Source organism: Heliangelus exortis, chromosome 3 (genome assembly GCF_036169615.1).
Source record: "Heliangelus exortis chromosome 3, bHelExo1.hap1, whole genome shotgun sequence".
NCBI lineage: Eukaryota > Metazoa > Chordata > Aves > Apodiformes > Trochilidae > Heliangelus > Heliangelus exortis.
The window spans coordinates 93,068,544-93,090,239 of record NC_092424.1 but is presented as its reverse complement, the minus strand read 5'-3'; the positions used below and the strand labels follow the sequence as shown (position 1 = coordinate 93,090,239).

Sequence of the window (21,696 nt, the reverse complement as noted above, 5' to 3'; positions counted from 1 at the left end):
ACCCAATCAGATACATCCACAGGTCCTGAGGGAACTCATGGATTAAGTGATTAAGCTACTATCCATCATTAAGGGCAAATCCTACCTGAAAAATCTAATGGCCTTCTACAGTGGGGTTACAGTGTTGGTGGATACAAGCAACTGATGTCATCCACCTGGACTTGTACAAAGCATTTGACACTGTCCTGCACAACATCCTTGCTTCTAAATTCAAAAGACATGGACTTGACAGACATACCTCAGTGAATATGGAACTGGATGGATGGTGGCACTCAAAGAGTTGAGGTCAACGGCTTCATCTCCAAATGGAGATCAGTGACCAGTGATATTCCTCAGGAGCTGGTATTGGAACTGGTGCTGTTTAATATCCTTGTTGGTGACATAGAAGGTAGGACTGAGTGTACACTCAGCAAGTTTGTTGATGGCACCAAGCCACGTGCTGTTGTCAACATGCTGGAGGGAAAGGAGGCCATCCAGAGGGACCTTGACAGGCTTGAGAGTTCATGCAAATGTCACGAAGTTGAATAATGCTAAGTACAAGGTCCCCATTGGTTGTGGAAATCCCAAGCACAAATACAGGCTGGGCAGACAATGGATTGAGAGCAGCCACGCAGAGGAAGACAGGGGTGCTGATTGATGAAAAATTCAATATGAGCTTGCAGCCCAGAAATCCAACCTATCCTGGGCTGCGTCAAAGGAAGTGCCAGCAGGTCAGGGGAGTTAACTGTCCCCCTCTACTCCACAGTAATGAAACCTCACCTGGAGCATTGTGTCCAGTTCTGGACCCTCCAACATAAGGACATGGACCTGTTGGAGTGAGTCAAGACGAAGGCCATGAAGATGATCAGAGGACTGGAGCCCCTTGCCTATGAAGACAGGCTGAGAGAGTTGGGGTTGTCCAGACTGAAGAAGAGAAGGCTCTGAGAAGACCTTATAGTGTCCTTCCAATAGCTGAAGGGGGCGTAAAGGAAAGCTGAGGAGGGAACATTTTACAAGGGAATGTTGTGACAAGATGAGGAAACAGTTTCAAGCTGAAAGAGGGTAGATCTGGATTAGGTATTAGGAAGAAATTCTTGACTATAAGGGAGGTGAGATACTGGAACAGGTTGCCCAGAGAAGCTGTGTCTGTCCCCTCTCTGAATGTATATGTGGACAGGTTGGAATGGGCTTTGAGTAGCCTGGTCTCATGAGGGGTTGTCCTTGCCTATGACAGGGGGCTGGGAATTAGATGATCCCTAATTAGGTCTCTTCTAATCCAGACTATTCTGTGATTTAAAAGCAAGTGCAGCTGCCTCAGAAATTATCAGAATAACATAAGGATGAACATTTTGACAAGGTGAACCACAATAAGAGGTAGAAGACAATAAAAGAGCATGTAGAAAGTCATTAAATGAAAGAAAAAGAAAAAAATTCTAGTAGGGAGGAAGAATGAAGAACGCCTTCTTCACTTTTCCAGAAAAAAAAAGAAAACCAAACAAAACATAGCCAGATAACAAAAGCCTAACTAAAATTAAGTTAAAGGCAGGATAGGAAGAGAACCGGTTAAGGACTATTCAGGAAATATAGACATATTCAAGGGAACAAAGCCTAATTAAATTCACATTAAAGTACTTAAAGTGAACTTAGCAATTATCTTCAAGAACTTATAGAGGATAAGGAAGGCCCAAGCTGAATGGACAAGGTCACATGTAATAAGTCACTCAAGAATTGAAGAAGAGAGGACCCACAGACTTATAAAGATGCATATGTATATAATTTGACCCCTCATAGTCAAAAAGTGATATGCTTTATCTTCATTTACAACAGAACATCCTTGAAGATCTTTACCTAAAATTATCTTAAGTCCTAGCAAGAAAGACATGGTACTTTTCTAGAAAGAAATCAATCTGCTACCGATATTTTAAAAGTGCAAGGAAACTGAGTGTGTGATTATAGAATTTTAAAGCCAACACCAAGTAAAGGAATGAGACAACAAACACATTAGTTATTTTCTAAAGGGTTGGAAGACAAAAATATATTACACACCTATATCATGTTTTTATGGAAAATTGGTCATGTCCTACAAATAATAGGATTTTCAGATTATAAACTTGGTTGACAAAGTGTATTTGTACTTCCTTTAACTATATAAATCAGCAATATATGACAACCTTATTAAGAAGTGACACCATAGAAAATAAATTTTGTGCATATTAAATTAAGATTATGTAATTATATTATCTTAAAGCATAAGTATCTTAAGTGTGAATAAAGAATTATCACTAGGCAAAAGAACTGCTTCAACTAGCTAAATATTTACTTTTTTTTGTTAGCCCAACACTTACAATCTGTCATAGAAATATTACAGAAAAAATAGTTGATCAATAGTAGCCATAGTCTTTTCCAGATGCTGTAGTCCTGTGACATACTGTAGGTGTACATGTCTTCTTGTGAGTCTGTAAACACAGAAGCAATGCTTTTTCTCATATTCTTCTAAGGAAAAAGCAAAAGTTCAAGCCTACAGCAGCTGGGAAGTATGTAAAATAAATGTTCAGATGGAAGCACCTTGTTTTCCCTAAGTATTAATTTCTGTACATTAAAGGAAGTGTTTTTTCCCTTTAAAGACTAGGAGTGATGGGTCCAGTTTAATAAATAATAGGGAAAATTAAAAGCGATGTCATGTGCAGGGTATGTTGAAGCTTCAAGATCAGTATGCTGCTCATGTAGCACTCAGTGCTCAAATGGAAAATGTTAGCTTTGGAGGCTATCCATGGATATGGATACAGAAGGAGAAAGATGCCTTGGTAGTATCTGAAAGAGGAAAGGTGATTATACTGCAACTGAATATAGTAATATCAGTACAATCTAGACTTCCAAATAACTTCATTTTATTCTACTTCAGTGAAGAAGCAATGAAGCAAGAAGGAGGAAATGTTGCTCTGAAAACATTCTACTGAAGGAGAGGAAAATCCTGTATTCCTATAGTCGTTCCTTGCAGGGCAAACCCTGCTCTCCAGGGTTACACTCAGTCCACCAACCTTTAGCAGTTTTTGGAGATACAAAGTTTCCACTGAGATCTCTGGGGAACTTTTTCTTTTTTAGCTTTAAGACATACTGCATTGCCCCCCTTCTACCTCCAGAGAGCTTCCTGTTACCTAAGATGACTTTTTTTGTTACTGTGCATGCTTCCTTCTTTACTCCTGTCCTCTCATCCAGCTGAGAGTCCTGGGAAGTGCTTAAGGAACACACACTTTCCATCTCTTTCCAAGGATTCAGCAACAGGTACAAGGCAAACAGGACTTTTTTCTCCCTAATATAACACACTTGATGTAGAGCATAACATAATGTAACACTACTCTACAAATAAATAAAGGAAACCTCACAGCTTAGAATTCAGTCTAAATTGTTCCATATAACCATACCAGAGCAGTTCATAGCTAAAGGAAAATGTAAATATTTTGTTGGGATAGTAAGCTTAAACACTGTACTGTACACACTATACAGCTTAGACACTCTACACTGTCTGTGATCATCTACAGTTACCTGGACAAAGATCAGGCCTCCAAGGATGCAGATGACACCCAGTGCAGCTGAAGGTTTGTGTGAAGCACACCAGTATCACACATCAGCAACCTGGTAACAAAGGACTGGGCAGACATCAAGGCCCCAACCAGGAAACAATGTTAAGCCTGGACTGCCAGCTCCGCAATTGAAGAGAATCTCTATTCTCCTTCTCCTTTGACTATATGGGCTTGCATCTCAGCTATGGCAAGGCTGTCTCATCATGTCTGGCAACTCAAGGAAAATGCAGAGAATCTCTCTCTCCTTGCCCCTATAGGGCTTCACCCACAACACCCACACAAATACACAGAAATAGGAAAAGAAAGAATTTCACTATAAAGTTACACCAATTAATGTTTTTAAAAATAATAATTTAAATTAATTCTATATTAATATAATATAAAATATGTATACTAAATATAAAGTATAAAATGCAAAATAAAATTAATTTAATGATTTGATTAATAGTTAATTATTAATTTAGTTAATTAAAATTTTCATCCAAGACTGTTCTTAGGCCAACCACCCTGCCTCAATCCCTTCTGCTAAATAAAACAGGGACAAGGCTAAGCTTCAGCACTGGATTTGCAGCCACTTACTTACTTACTGCTTAAGCTTTAACACAATTCCTGGTGAAGTCTACCAGCACTCTCTCAGACACCACCTGGTCATGGTTACCAGAGCCCATTCTCAATAGACTGGCTGGGCAGGCTTGCATCAAATTTTCATCCTTGTGTTCTGCAAAACCTTCCAGCACCACCTGATGGGCTTTTTATCTTCAGCCATACCTAACAATATCCCATCATAGAATCATAGAATTGGCTCGGTTGGAAGGGACCTCTGAGATCAAGTCCAACCCTTGATCCACTACTGCTGCAGTTACCAGACCATGGCACTGAGTGCCACATCCAGTCTCTTTTTAAATATCTCCAGGGATGGAGAATCCACCACTTCCCGGGGCAGCCCATTCCAATGCTTGATCACCCTCTCAGTAAAGAAATTCTTTCTAATGTCCAACCTAAACCTCCCTGGCACAACTTGAGACTGTGCCCTCTTGTCTTGCTGAGGGTTGCCTGGGAAAAGAGACCAACCCCCACCTGGCTACAACCTCCTTTCAGGTAGTTGTAGAGAGCAATGAGGTCTCCCCTGAGCCTCCTCTTCTCCAGGCTGAACAGCCCCAGCTCCCTCAGCCTCTCCTCATAGGATCTGTGCTCGAGTCCCTTCACCAGCCTAGTTGCCCTATCAGGTGTAGTATATACTCTCCTGCTATACAGTTTCCTGCTAAGGAAACGTGAATCATGGCCTGCAATGCAGTGAAATAAGCACATCATTCACACACTGAAATAAAGTCCTCTTGCCCTGCCCCCAAGACACATACATGCGTTCACACACAAACAATTTGTCTGTGGGTAAACAAGGATCCTCCCTAGGGCCATGTTATGTGGATGTAGCCTCAGCAGAACACAGCTCCTGGACACATTTGATTTACTAATACAAGTGCAGTCTCAAGATAGTTTCTGGGTTGCAGTGAACTCTGCATTGTCTCTTCTGGGTCTTCAGGAGAAAAAGAAATAAAAAAAGTCAGTTTAATTCTCCAATGATTTTTTTTTCTTTTTCAAAAGAAATGCTACTTACTAAGACACAGAAAACAGTTAAAAAAACCAAGATATCATTGCAGTTTCCCAGATTACTGAGCACAAAATTATGAAAGTCAGAGCCAAATTTTAAAGTTCTCTTTCATCTTCCTTTTTTTTGTGAGATGGCCATCCTACAAGTAACCTTTTTTCTTTTCATGGTATTGCCATGTTTTATTGTATAGTATAATCTTATAACACAGAATGGATTTCTAATGATAAAAATACACATGTTCTGTCAGCTGTCAAATTTGAAATTTCCTGTGTTATGGATTAACAAAAAGATTTACTAAATTAAATTATATACAGGCGATTTTAGTTGTCAAATCAAAAGGCAAAAACTGCAAACAAAAAATATTATGTTCTTAAGTTAAAGGATTTATTCACATTAGAGATATAAAACTAAAGTTCAAAATATGAATTATAATCCATGCCAGAACGTATTGGTCTTCAAACACAACTGCAAAGTATATTAATTAACAGATTAATTGCAAAGACAATACACTAAAAATTCAGTGAATTTTATAACTGTTTCTATTAGCTTTTTTAAATACTGCTCACAGCACTACTGTAATTTTAAATATTGATCTTTTTAGAAATAATCAACCCAGTGACATTACAAAAAAATTCTACATAATACTGAATGGAAAAACACATTTTGAAGTGATTTCTACAAACAAAATCATAATTTTACTTTAGTTTGAGAAATATTTGTCAAACTTAAAAGAATGTTAAAGCCGATCTTTAAAATTGTGCTGAGTATATTTTTATGAAAATTTTAAGGAAAAAATCCTGTACGTCTGAATAGAACTTTGATGGACTTCAAGTTAGTTTGCAAGCAGTGACTATGCATAGATTTATACATAGAAATATATAAACATATCTTCTTATGCGTATACATATTTATTTGTATTTATACTGATTTTATTAAATAATGCAGCAAAAAGACCCCGTTAAACTATTCACTTTATCATTATTTGCTGGTAATTAACTGAAAATGTATCGTTTGCAGAACTGTTTCATTGGGTACAATAATTGAATCAGCTATCTTTACTATGACCCCACATGGTGATGCTCACAAGTTCACAGAAACAGAACTGCTGCAGACACATGCACTTTTTGTGATACAATTATCCTTTATTTATTAAGAGTTTATTTAGTGTGTTCAATGTTTATTATTTTAAATTTTGGTAAAATTTCAATGAAAATTTTACCAGCTCTAGGCTGGTAAGTCAGCCTCACTAAAGGACACGGGGAAGTACTCATTCAGGTCCACCATTGTCACTACATTACTGTAGTTTAATCCACCTCAGGGATTTATATTTTTCTTCTTTCAAAGAAGATTAAGTTGCCATTATGAAGTGTCATAATGTCACTGAAGGAGAGTCTTTATATCAGGATTTAAGGTAGATTACTCAGTCAAATATGTAGTTTACACTTACTGTACTTCCACAATTTTAACTTTCCTGAGAATCTCCCTGAAGACACAGGCATTAACAGACATGTTCAACAATTTAGGAAAAAATAGAGGGAACTCCCATACCCAGGGTTTTATCATAGGCTTAACTAAAAAGAATGAGAAATTTATAGCTGAGTGTATCTTAGGGATATGAATAGTTCTTCATCTATTACAACTGTAAGTACAAGTTAAGCTAAATTATTTTAAAATTTGGTGCAAAACATAAGGACACATCTGAAACCACATACAGAAACCACACATGAAAATTTCTCTGTAAATTTTAAGATGACAGAGTATTAAAGTTCTTTGAAACTATATTAAGTGAAAAGTACTTCATATATCTATAAATGTTTTGATATACCCTGTCAAAACATTTTAAATTTCTGGCCTTGAAATTTCACAGAAAATGCATATGCTTTCAGAGAACTCTTCCAGAAATATATCGAACCATTCTGCTAGGATTTTTGGGGATCTATAACAGAGAATGAAGGTCTTTAAGACACTCTCTAGAACAGCTTTTTATGAAAAGTAACCTTAGATGCAGATTATTCTTCATCGTTTAAAAAACGTTTAATACAGGTAAATAAGATTCCTCATTTTGTAATAATATGTTTCTAGTGAGATTTGAAGGTTTAACATAAGATCAGATTGCCTGTAGCATCTTATTTATTCATAATATACTTAGCATAGATCGTAAAGAAATAAGGAAGGTTGTCAAGGAGGATTGTAAACACACTCAAGTGACTTGTAGCTGGAGTGTCGAAAATCACATATATAGTACAAAGTGTTGTCTAGCTTTGTGTGCAGGACAAGTAGAAGATCTATATTTACATAACACAGGCAAGATTCCTGCCCCACTGTGTGAAAAATCAAAGCATAGAGTCAAACTGCCCGTGCCAATCTTTGACACATGGGTGAAAACAGCAGGTTTGGTGATCCTCTAGCATTCACCAAGCTCTGTGGTACCTGCTCATGTGCCTCTGCCTGGGTGTTGCTTCAGTGGTTCCCAGTTAGTGAGGTAACCAAAATAAATGTACTCGGTGCATTTCATCTGTGGTTTTGTGGTTGCTCCTGTGTCCTGTCTGTACTGGCTCACAAACAGATAATTTAAAAATTATTTTAGTCCTTATAATTCACAACAACAAGGCAGCCATTGTATTTTCTAACAGAGTAACCATTTATCAGCTTTGTCAATTAAAAAAACTCATCCCAGCATTAGTTTCACCACCTGCTTACATAGCACACTTTCCACTGCATACAATGGTACAGTGCTAGTCTTCTGCATTCAAAACTATAACTAGTAAATACTTCATGAGGACCTATTTCTGAAAGCTTTCTTATGGAGACAGCTACTAGAGAGCTCAACATTTTTCTTCAGATTGCATTGTACAGTCCAAGAAGTCTGACTAATTAGGTAGACCACAGAATTTGGCTTAAAGTAAATATCAACTGTATTCAAAATCAAGAAAAGAGATCTGAGTAACAAGAATACAGAGAGCATATGGTTAATGCACTACGTATTTCTGACATTAAGATAGTTCCAAAGGTCAATCAAAGTAGATGCATAGGAATACAGAGAGAATTCCTCTTCACTTAATCCACTAGGCAAACAGTAAATAGAACTAAATTTAGTTCTCATATACAAAATCTGTGATATGCATAACTTTATTTACAGGTACTGTTTAATGCCATGTTTAGATGAACATACTGAGGCAGGATAGATGAGGATTCTCTATTTCAGGATTAAAGTGAGACAAAGTTTATCTAAAGTAAAAATTTTCTATAAACTGCAACCAGTCTATGACACTTTGTAAATATTAATATAAAAATTCATTATGCCTTCATATATAAAAAGTCAAGATTCAGTCAGTAAAATGTAAAATATTGCCCAAGAGTGTAAGGAGTCTTGTTTGAATTCTGAACAAAACTCAGACTTTCTGGTAAAGAAGATACGTATAAATATTTGTATAACTTTGTCTCTATAGACCATGTATACACCATCAAAGCCTGTAGATTCCTTTCTTTTTAGCTGGCTGCAACCATAAAGACAGAGTCTTTGAGGTCATATATCCCAATCTGTTAACTTTTTCATCATTAAAATGAGATTCTACTTTTGAACAGGTTAAACAGGTTTTGACTGTTAAGAAAAGGGGAAGAGGATCACTGAGGTAGCTTGTGACAGGATAGAGTTTTAAGATTTTACACTTGACCTAAAGCAGTAAACATGCTGAGAACACAAATAGATAAAAGTTTTTTAAGCAGTAAAAGAACATGAGAAAATGCTCATAAAAATAATGAGAACATTAAGGTAAAGCAGAAAAAAAGTATAATTCACCTTCATATTAAGACATTTGCTACACTCTGTAGATATCTCACATTTTACAATTCTGGAATTAATTTTAAAAACTACAAAAACACAGATGACTCACAATTGCTTTTAAAGCATGAGCAAAACTCAGAATCCAATGCAATTATAACAAAATACTTCATAAGAGAGATGCCCCTACTATTGCAAAATTCACAGTGTTTACACATACTTCAGGTGTTTTCAGAAAGTCCCCAGAGTAAGAGGTTGAACTCCATAAATGAAATTACATATCTTTGATAGGTTAGATAAATTCAGAAACAAAACCAGATGCCTGTAGATTAGAAATAGCAGAAAGACAAATGATAGCAGAAAACCCACTCAGCAGATAGGTTTAAATTTTTGAACTTTTTCAGAGAGGTACAATGAGATCAAATTCAAAACTTTGCATTGAGGAAAAACATACCAAGTGTCAAATACACAAGTGGTGGCAAAACTCTCCACCATATACTCATTAGTTCTGTTTTATGGAAATTACAAATGGATTCTAAAATACACTGCCTAAATAAACATGGTCTCCAGAGATAACAAAAGTAAAACAGATAAAATCGCAAAAAAAAAGGCAAGAGAAGGGATAGAATTAACTTAGATGAAGAGTTTTTCATTACCTTCAGGCAACACGACATACTTGAGCTGTGTAAATATTCAGGCTGAATGTACTGTGCATTGTCTTGACACCATAATGTCTTAGCCATTTTTAAAATCAGAGATCTGTAATATCTCACTTAAGCAATTGTGAAAGTATTTTGAGAGCCCTTGTGATGGCACTTTTTCCTTGTTTTCATATTTTTATTCTCATTATCACAGAACTGCAGATTCCATTACTGTTGCTGTGGAGCATTCCTATGATAAGCCATTGCCACCGTGAAGGGCATCATGCCTTCCATCTCCCTCTCTCCCTACTTGGTTGGTAGATTTCAGTTGACGTTAGAAAAAACCAAAATAAGGTGCATAAAAAAGTAGGTAATAGCAATTTAAATAATAAATATTGCTGAAAATGTATGCACACAGAAACAATGAAGGTACAACCCTTCACCTAACTGGACTAATCCAGTCCACACTGTGAGTGGAAATAATTAATAATGAGTTTGAGGAGCTCCAAAGGAGAGTATATAGTACTAAGGAAAAAACACCAACAACATCACTCCCTGCTTCAATGGAGAGACCACCAGTAGAACAATAATGGTGTTTAAAACTAACACTGGGTTTCCTGTCTGACCACTGGTGACAATTTCATCATAGTGTTCACAATCAACAACAGACACCACTTAAAAAAACCTCCAAACCTGCCTTAATGTCTTTACTGTAATAAATGTAGAGTTTACTTAACTTGAAGCTAAAATGTTCATAACTTTTCACGGTTTATTTTGCCTATTTCAGTATTGAAAGAATAAGGTAACTGCAAATGAAATGAAACATGTAGATAAGGTGCTTCAGTTTGCAGAAAATGTTTAGGGATAGCTCCCACTCTCCTGATTAAGTGACTTTCAGTTACTGAACACTCTCTCAATGTTTTGCAGCATCTTCTGTACAAAAGTAATTTGTACCATACATGCCTGTAAGAAACTATTAAAAATATTATTGGTTTTGTCCTTATCCGTAAGGTAAATTAATTAACATGGAAATTAACCAGGTGATACCATATTTAATGAGCAAGAGCTCTTTCTAGCTCAAGGCCTAGCCAACCTATAAAAATGGAAAATTCCAATACATGCACACATTCTGACAAGACAACAGGAACTTTTTACTAGAATGAATCAACTTCAAAAAGTACCCAAATGAAGCTCACAGTCAAGGAAAACTAAAGATGTCTATGTTGCCAAGGTTCTTACCTGCTTGACACAAAAGTAACACAAATGAGGCTAAGATAATTTAGATAACTTTCTGGGGATTAAATTTCCATACTATTATACATCTTCTTAATTTCCACAATCATATGCAATATGATTGTTGTGTTGTTTCTGTTGCACACTAATTCTGACTTATTCTTGGTGAGGCATGAAAATAAGTTTTGTAATGACCCCAATAAAGTCAGAGAAAATGAATTGCTGTTTTCAAATAATACCTACTATAAGCAGTTACACAGGTTAGCCAAATGTAGCATTTAAAAATTTTCAAATATAATAGAAATTTGTAGTCTGTATTGATCTTCAAACAAAAAGCACTAGAACAATTACTTTTTTTTTAATTCAGATATTTATAGTTATTTTGTCAGCATCTGCAAACACATATCTCCATTAAATAACAATTAATAATACAGACAGTATAAAACCTCTAAATTTGTGAAAGGACTAAATGCCTATTTGAAATAAATTTGTTGGGATTTAATTAAGGAAGCTACATGAGCTTAAAACAGTTAATTTAGTTCATACCTTGATAAACAGCTTTGAATCCTGGTGAGCCAATGCTGTCATCAGATTGTAAATGAAGCCACATCTGATTGCTCATGCTCACAATAAGGTCAGGAACACTAGATCCAGTGAGTCTGTATGAAAATAAATTGTAAAGTCATTTCCAGAGGCATAAATTATTACTACTACTGCTTCTACAACTAAAAATCACAGTCTTTTGAATCATTAATATAATATTTAGGCCTCTTCACAATGTATTACTGTAGTGTTCTTTTCAGCTGTTTTTTGATTAAATTAACTGTTCTATATGGATCCGACAAATGCGAAGTCTTAGGAAAAAAAATAAAAACAACATTTTGAATGACTTTGTTGAAATTAATGATTAAGTATTTTTAATAAAGCTGTTCCTACCTAACCTTTCATTAGGTAATTAAGCTATTACATGTGGTAGACTGTATGAATTAAAGTTTTTGCTTGCTGAGTAATATTGCTTTTTTTGCCATGTTTTTTGAATATAGAGGAAGTCAGCTTACATGTCCTATGTAAGTTACAAATCACTGGAGCACCTTATGAAGGTAGGATGAGGAAATTGGGGTTGTTCAGGCTAGAGAAGGGGTGGCTCTGAGGTGACATTATAGCAGCTTTCCAATATCTAAAGGGGGCCTCAAAGAAAGCTGGGGTAAAATTTTTTGCATAGGTGTTTAGCAAGAGGACAAGGGGAAACGGTTTAAAACTTGAAGAGGTGAGGTTTAGATTAGACATTAGGAAGAGATTCCTTCCTGTGAGGGTGGAGAGATGCTGGAAATTGTGGCTGTCCCTCTCTCTGGAAGCATTCAAGGCCAGGTTCAATGGGGCCTTGAGAAACAACCTGGTCTAGTGAAAGGTGTCCCTGCCCATGCAGAGGGATTGGAACTGGGGTATCTTTAAGGTCCCTTCCAATCCAAACCATTCTATGATTCATATAGAGAATGAATTCGGAAGAACTCACTAGAACCTCATCTGTGCCATTCATATAACACACAGTCTCCTTAGGGCTGTTCTCAATTCATTCTATGCCCAGACTGTGTTTGTGCTTGGGATTACTCCAGCACAAGTACAGGACCTTGTGCCCAGCCTTACTGAACTTCATGAACTTGGCACGGGCTCACACCTTAAGCCTGTCAAGATCTGGACAGTCTCCTTTACTCCAGAGTGCTGACCACACCACACAGTTTGGTGCCAGACTTACTCATCAGACTCACGGTGCATTCAATTCCACTCTCCACGTTGCTAACCAAGATGTTAAACAGCACTGGTCCCAGTACCAACTGTTGAGAAATGCCACTGGCCACTCATCTCCATTTGGAGATCAAGCCATTGACCACAACCCTCTGATATAAACCTTGTCACCTCCCTTACTCTTCTTGCTATCAAGTATTTTAAGATTGCTTGTTTACTGACCTATCATTAACCAGTCTTCAATGTTCATTGGATGATTGGCTTATAAACACCCTGCAATAACTGACCTCATTGTAAAGTTTCTGTACTGAGTTTTATTATAAAGCACTCAGAAGTGCATCTTGAATGCTCCAGTGGCTGAGATGGTAATTTTGCAGCTGGAGGGGCTGAGGTTTCTGTGTTCAGACATGATAATTTCATAAGGAGGGGAAAGGTTCAAATCACTTATAAATTAAGTTTGGATTTTGAAATATATTTTTCATATTTAGTTCTAACTAAATTGTAAAAGCTATTAAGTTTTAGAATCAAACGCATAAGCTTTTATAGTGATATTTTCTTAATTTCTGCAGAAATGTTGGCATTTAAGCTGCCAGCAGAACCTTGGCCAGTATAAGAAAGCTATATTATTTTTCAAGCGAACCTGAGAAATTATAAATTAAATCTAGCCAGAAAAATCTTCTATAAACTCATTCCCCTGAGAAGAATAAAAAACCCTGCAAGGTGCTGCTCAAACCTCATTAAATACAACAGAAGTTATTAAAACCAGCTAATAGATAATTCTGGTAAGAAAATCACTTTGACATTTAGTTATGAGTTTCCTCATGATAATGTAGTCTGCAAGTGAACCTAGTGTTTTACAAGGAAATTACTTTGCATCCACAGAAAACCTGTGCATTTGCAGCCCAGAAATTGAAGCTTATCCTGAGCTACATCAAAAAAAGTGTGACCAGCAGGTCAAGGGAGGTGATTCTCCTCCTCTACTGCACACTCATAAGACCCGACCTGGAGAACTGTGTCCAGAGCCTCAGTGACAGTCAGAGGGCTGAAGCACCTCTCTTACAAACACAGGCTGAGAGAGTTGGGATTCTTCAGCCTGGAGAAGAGAAGGCCCCAGGAAGACCTTAATGCAATAAGTACCTGAAGGTGGACTAAAGAATAGCTGGGGAGGGCATGTAGCAACAGGACAAGGGGTAATGATTTAAAACCAAAAGTGGGTAGATTTAGTTAAGAAATTAGGAGGAAATTCTTCAGTGAGGCTGGAGGAACTTTAGAAGAGGTTGCCCAGAGAAGCAGTGGATACCCCAGTCCTGGAAGTGTTGAAGTCCAGGTTGGATGGGGCATTGAGCAACCTGGTCTATTGGAAGGTGTCCCTGACCATGGGAATCCTCGTTGGAACTAGATGATCTTTAGGGTTCCTTCCAACCATAACTGTTCTATTATTTATGACCCTTTGCAAAAGCAAGTGAATTGGAGCAAATCTGTGATCCAATTTATATTTAAGAAATCTCATAATGCATGATATATCCAGTGTTTAATAACTGCAAAAACAATGTCACAAGAGAAATTCAGATTCATTACTAATTATTGTGACACTTAATTTTAATATTTTGGCCTTCCTGTATTTCCACTGTATTTAAGTTATTAATCATTTACTTCTCAAATGATTTTCAGGGTAATAGTAACAGACAAACCAAAAGGCAGATACATAGATTTCATTTTCATCAGAGATATAATCTACATTATGGAAGGGCCAACACTGTACTGTAACCTTACATGACAGGCTGTAGAAAAATAAGCATAAAACAGTATCTACTGCAGCCAAAAAAAAACCATACGAAGAAAGTACAAGAAGTAGTACTGCATGTCTCTAGTGAGAACACTCTACTAGGATGACAAATGCCAATAACAGATTCTGAAGTGAATATCTGCTATAGACATCTTTACATATTATAAAAATGAAAAATAGTCATAGGTGGTGTTATAGTTATAGTTCTTAAAAAAGGATTTTTTTTTCTTGTTTTGTTTTTCAGCTACTCCAAATAACTAATCCAATCATTTTCCAGTCTTGACTTTTAAGACAAAGGAAATAAAGGTATCCTAAATGCTTTGGTATCATTTTTCAGAAAGTAGCCATTAATAAATACTATAGACTTGTTAAAAATATGTAAAATTAAGGAATTTTCTTTACTTGTCCCTCCAAAAATATTCTGATTAAGTTAAACAGATTATATTGGTGTTAAGTGCATGCATTTGTTCTAATTACGTAAAACATTTCAGTAATTTATATGTATTAAAAAGCCTTAAAATATAAAATTAATTTTCTTATCAAATGTGTTCAATACTGTCTTTATCCATTAGATTTCTATGGAATGTCTATAAATGTTATGAAATAAATGCTGGTAGTTCTCTTATTTAGTCATTGTTGGTTCATTAACCCTGTAATTTTGTTTTCTGTTCTCTGATCAGGATTCATACATTCCAAAAAAGCTACAATTAAAATATCTTCTGATCACAAGCTGCTGTTATGAAGGAAGGAATATGAACATATGCAACAAACATGAGATGGCTGAAGTATAACTGTACAGGATTTTAAACGTTCCGTTAGCCCAGACAATATTAAAGATCCTTATGTTAAGATTAGCTATTTAGTTCGTAATTTTTTCCTTCAAATTTATGTAAATTCCTCACTTTCTATATGATACATTATATTATGCCCTACTATATTATATACTGCATTACATTACCTTATATCATATCATTATGACATGTTATGTGTCATATATCACATATAATCTATCATCTATTATACTCTTCCATGAAGCATGTTTAATTTAGTGGAGTGGCCTTGCATGCTTTCATGAAAATTTTGTTCATAACTCCAAAATTAAGTATAAAATTTTTGAAATTAATCAACGTTCTTTTCATTTTACATAAGCGGTATTTTTATTTATATTTTTTTATTTATTTACTTTATTTACTTATTTATTTATATTTTTATTATTCCTTTAAATGGTTGTGAATGCAACTAGAGTTATACTTGTTTCTTAAAGTTTGGGGTGTTGTGCTTTAAAAAAGCTTTAGCTTATTTCTCTGCAGATTATTGTCTCTGATATTAAAACTTATTAAAATACTACCAAAGATCTGTAGAGGTTTTGCAATGAACAATTTCCTTTGAAAGTACTTAAATTTTAAGTTTACATTATGCAAATAAATGATATACATTAAAATTACAAAGTTAAAGCAGTATCTCATGACCCAGAAAACAAATTTCCAAGGAAAACTTTTGAAGTTCTCTACTTACACATACAACACTGTTCTTGTATCACCAACTTTCCCAGCATCTCCAACAGTTAGAGTATCATAGCCTCTTTCCAGTTCAAACTCTTCAAAAGCAAGCTTAATGACCTATTAAAATTAAATAAATAAATTATTTCAAAACATACCCATAAGTTATCTGATCTGTTTTAGTCTTAAAGCAAATTATTTGGCTATCATATATCAAGTTATGCAAAATGGGCCACAAATACAGGCTGAGAGAGCTGGGGTTGTTCAGCCTGAAGAAGAGAAGGCTCCAGGAAGACTTTAATGCAGTAAGTACCTGAAGGCAGCCTACAGGAAAGCTGGGGAGGGCATTAGCAATAAGACAAAGGGTAAAGGTTTAAAACTAAAAGAGGGTAGATTTCAGTTAGATATTAGGAGGACATTCTTTAGTGTGAGGCTGGGGAGATACTGGAAGAGGTTGCTCAAGGAAGTTTTAGGTGCACCCTCCTTGGAAGTGTTCAAGGCCAGGTTGGATGGAGCTTTGAGCAACCTGATCCCTACCCACACTATGTGGGGGGGTGGAGCTGGATGATCTTTAAGGTCCCTACCTATCCAAACCATTCTATGAACTACAAAAATTTCAATTCCTTCACTTTTTTGTTGAGTAACAGCAAATTTACTTATACACTTGTAATATTCTGTTTCTTATTTTGAAGAAATATTCAGGGCTTTTGATACTATCTTTAATCAACAATTGCAGTTACTTAAACAGCATTTTTCAATATTGACATTATGATTTATGTTCCTCATTATCAAGAACTTATTTTCCTTTCATCCCTTAATAACTTGAAAAAGAACCTAATAACCTCACCTAGTAGAAATTAGAGATAAAAAACAAATAACGACCTGAATAATAATAATAATAATAATAATAATAATGTGAAATAAAGGTGGAGATGCTGCTTTAAAAAAGACCTAAAAATTACCAGTATAATACAAGAATAAAAAAGGCATAATTTTTAAATCCAAGAGTTTACTTCATAATGAGTATCACCAGCTGCCTGCCCTATGCCCCCAAAATTTTTCAGGTAAATAATCAGAGATTGTCTGCTTCCTAATTGCTTTCAGTTCTTTGGATCACTTATGATAGCACAGCTTTTCTGTATTCTCAGCAGTGAATGTACTTGCCATACCCAATTCTCAGGAAATTAATCACTCATACCACTATAGTCCTATAAGGAAGAACATTCTAATTATACATATATATATTAAGAATGGACATAGAGTGGCTGGAAGTTACAATTAAAAAAAAATACAAAACTGGCTGCAAAAAATAAGATAAAAAACAAAATAATAAAATTCTTATTACTATGAAGTGCCATTTTTACTAGTAGCTGTTGATTATATATTTCTATAGTTAATTGTGTATTTAGCTGATTTAAATACATCCACAGTAAGGCAATGAGCATATTATTTAAAACAGTTTTGTTTGCTGTGTAGAGGGAGACACACAAAAAAACCAACAGGGTAATGACTTCAGAATTATCAGAGCTGCCACAATCTGTTATTCATTGAGAAAAGAAGCTTGTTGCCAAGTTAGAGTTCAATCTTCAGCAATAGTTTTTAGACATCATGTCAAGTTCCAGTTTTCCACTTCAAGACATTCTCCTTCTCTGTTTTGTTTTATATATGCAATTAAGTTGCCATTTCTAAAATACACAAATAATACAAAGCATCAAGAAATAATTTAAGTCAAATACCAATGAACAACGAATGTTTTCATAAATTTATATGAGCTGTATTTTTAATGAATTATCACTCAGCTTGATTTAAATCTGAAAGAGAAACTCAAAATTAAAGCAAAAAAGGCAGAATTTCAAGATAAGACAATAATTCATACAGTCATACTAAGAGGGTGAAATGCATGACTTATGGAGAATTTTAAAGACAATTCTCTGATATAGAAGCACGTCCTTCTACTTCTCATTTTCTGCCAAAGTAAAATGCCAAGTATATGACTTTCATTTTTGAACCTGCTGCTGCTCCAACTGTCAGAATAGCAGTAGGAAACAAATACAGAAATTTAACACTTTAAAGAAACACTATATGCTGTTTTAATTACTTTTTAAACAGAACAATGAAAAAGAAAGCAAAAAAGCATGCATTCATTACTACCTTTCCTTCCAAGTCAGAAAAAATAATTTCACCTCTGCTTATATCTTTGGAGATCTCAATTTTTCTTTGGAGATGTAGAAGACTCAGGCCTGAGATAAAGGTTTTATCATTATTTATTATCCTGCTCTATTTTTAATTGGCAATAAATCTTTTCCATTTTGATTCTATTTCTTTTGTGAGCAATCTCCCTGTCCTTATTTTGACTCATAAGTCTTTTCATCTTATTTTCTCCCCGTGTCTTGATGAGTAGGGGGAGTTAAGGGAGCAGCTTCATGGGTACCTAGCAGGCAGCCAAGGCTGACCCACCACAACCATCCAGGATAATTGTCTTAACACTATAAATTGAAATATTAAAATTACTATTAACAAATTGCTGGCAAAGTTATTTGAATTTAATTATATATTACATATTAGTAATCTATGAGTTAGGGTGAGCAAACAATATCACTTCTTGTAAAAGCCATAAGAATAACAGTTATGACAGCATATTTATGAGCCTTATTCAGCAATGCTTCTCAAAGTTTAAATTTCAAAAATAACAAGCACAACACAAAAACTGATTACATAATTAGTCTTTTTGGTAATAAAGGTCTTCCTATCCTTTAAAATCTAATTACACACATCTGAATGTACTTTCCCAAACCCTATAGTTATGTTGAAAATGTCCCTCATATCTCAGTGATAATTAACATATTTATTTTCACCTTGCAACATGCTGTGTCATGAAATTTATCTGTGTTAGGAGAAAGTGGTAAATATGACACTTTAAGGACCACAGACTTGATTCTTACATCTACCTTCATTTTACATCTGTGAATCTGTAAGCACTTGAGTAGTTATTCTTGAACTATACTAGTAAAAAACAATCCCAGAATCAGTGAAGATAATCTCTGGTCATTAGTCTCAAAACTATACAGCAATCTTCTTGAATATGCAGGTAACAGTGCCCTGTAAGAAGCTATAAACCATCCACTATAGGTCAAGAAATGTACCCCTGAAACCAGACAAAACTGGCTTTAGGGGTAACAAAGCCAGTACCTAATATACATAGAGCACACTGTGTAAAGTACATTCGGATGCAATGTGATCTGTAGCTGAAGACCAATAAAGAAAGATAAAAGTGTGTAGAAGTGTGTTAGCAAACATACAGAAATGATCCAAAGTGGGTCCTAGGGAAGCAAGAAGAAAGCAACCACATCATCATCATATTCATGCTAGTCAAAGACTGCAGAAGCAGATGACTTCTGGTATTAACCTCTCCAGTATTAGAAAGCTACTGAGTTTAAGACTCAGATGAGCTGTGGGATGGTGATACAGAAACTATGTTACAATTTTAATTCCATTATAGTTATTGCTATTATTACTATTATTGATACATTAGTATTAAAGTACTATAATTGCACCATCATTCTTTTTTTTTTTTTGGTAATAATTAAACGTAGACTAAAAAAGTTTATTGAATTAAACTACTAAGACTTCCATTATACTAAGAATTAATTCTTGGCTTCACACACAAACACACGGATATATATAGATAGATGTATAGATACATATGTTGTGTGCTTCCTCTGCCTGTGAACAAGACTTTTATTTCATCTTGCTGAGTTACCACTTTGCAACCAGGAGTCCTAAAAATAACAATATATTCAGCTTTAGCAAATAAAACCATACCATATTTCTCTGATATGTGTAACAATACTGTATTTTTCCGATACGTATTGCTCAACCTTTACTTTCATTTCCATGGTATCATGAGTAACAGTGATCATAGAATCATAGAATTGGCTGGGTTGGAAGGGACCTCAGAGATCATCAAGTCCAACCCTTGATCCACTCCCGCTGCAGTTACCAGACCATGGCACTGAGTGCCACATCCAGTCTCTTTTTAAATATCTCCAGGGACGGAGAATCCACCACTTCCTGGGGCAGCCCATTCCAATGTCTGATCACCCTCTCAGTAAAGAAATTCTTTCTAATGTACAACCTAAACCTCCCCTGGAGCAACTTGAGACCGTGCCCTCTTGTCTTGCTGAGGGTTGCCTGGGAAAAGAGACCAACCCCCACCTGGCAACACCCTCCTTTCAGGGAGTTGTAGAGAGTGATGAGGTCTTCCGTGAGCCTCCCCTTCTGCAGGCTGAACACCCCCAGCTCCCTCAGCCTCACCTCACAGGACTTGTGCTGGATCCCTTCACAGCCTCCTTGCTCTTCTCTGGACCTGCTCCAGGACCTCAATCTCCTTCCTAAACTGAGGGGCCCAGAACTGGACACAGTACTCGAGGTGCGGCCTCACCAGCGCTGAGTACAGGGGCAGAATCACTTCCTTGGACCTGCTGGCCACGCTGTTCCTGATACAGGCCAGGATGCCATTGGCCTTCTTGGCTACCTGGGCACACTGTTGGCTCATGTTCAGCTTCCTGTCAATCCAAACTCCCAGGTCCCTCTCTGTCTGGCTGCTCTCCAACCACTCTGTGCCCAGCCTGGAGCTCCCCATGGGGTTGTTGTGGCCAAAGTGCAGGACCCAGCACTTGGCCTTGTTGAACCTCATCCTGTTGGAATCAGCCCAACTCTCCAACCTGTCCAGGTCCCTCTGCAGAGCCCTCCTGCCTTCCAGCTGATCAACACTTCCCCCCAAGTTTAGTGTCATCTGCAAATTGCTGATGATGGACTCAATCCCCTCATCTAAATCATAAAGATATTAAACAGAACTGGTCCCAACACTGATGCCTGGGGGACACCACTGGTGACCGGCCGCCAACTGGATGCAGCACCGTTCAGCACCACTCTCTGGGCCCGGCCCTCCAGCCAGTTCCTAACCCAGCGCAGAGTGCCCCTGTCCAAGCTGTGGGCTGACAGCTTTTTCAGGAGAATGCTGTGGGAGACGGTGTCAAAGGCCTTGCTGAAGTCCAGGTAGACCACATCCACAGCCTTCCCCTCATCCACCAGGCGGGTCACTTGTCTTTCCATAGCAGGAGCTTCTAACACATATCAATACAAGTAGTATCTTGGTAACATTTTTATAGCAAAACCCCACTATATACATATTCAAAACAGAATTAAAGTTCGTTCTTGTTCTGAAGTAAAAGGTTGTAAATTGGTCTTGGCCTACATAGCCCGTGTTTCATTTAGTCACAAAACCAGTGTGGAATGTGTTCCTGTCCAAGCAGGAAGGTTGCAACTAGATGATCTTTAAGGCCTCCTTCAACTCAAACCATTCTATGATTCTGTGATTCTCACATGAAAACTGACAGTCAAAGCAATAGCAAAGAAAACTTTGTCTAGAATTCCTTGCTTTGCATCCTTCTGCTGTCAATAGCCTGCGCTCTATCAGAGTCACCATGACTTTGAGCTATGTCTGTGTTCCAGGTGACCGTCATTCTTACTGGCAGCAACTCAGCCATGGTAATCTATCAAGTACACAGGTATTTGCTGATCCTGGCCAAACTTTTTAGTCGGGTGTTCTTTTTGTTAGAAGCACTTTAGTTCTGCAGACTGAAAATTAGAAAGAAAGCTAAGATGTTATGAATCATGGTTTAGTTACAACTAAAGAATAGTCTTTATGCAGTGTGACATGAAAACTAAATCATGTTTGCACTAAATGCAGTCAGCCCTACATTTTAAAAATATAGCTTTTCTCAAGAAAGCTGTCATGAAGAATTTTGGGAAGCTGTAAACAGAATTTTAAGAGATATGAAC

At 36.4% G+C, this 21,696-nt stretch overlaps 1 protein-coding gene across 1 annotated transcript in view; it reads right to left on the bottom strand.

Moving 5' to 3' along the window:
• Positions 1-21,696, bottom strand: part of CSMD1 (CUB and Sushi multiple domains 1) — a 956,173-nt gene that overhangs the window by 230,543 nt on the left and 703,934 nt on the right. Inside the window, exons 11-12 of the mRNA XM_071741767.1 lie at positions 15,869-15,972; positions 11,371-11,483 (exon numbers count right to left, since the gene is read on the bottom strand). Of these exons, the coding sequence (XP_071597868.1) occupies positions 11,371-11,483; positions 15,869-15,972 (217 nt within the window). The remainder of the gene's footprint in view (positions 1-11,370; positions 11,484-15,868; positions 15,973-21,696) is intronic.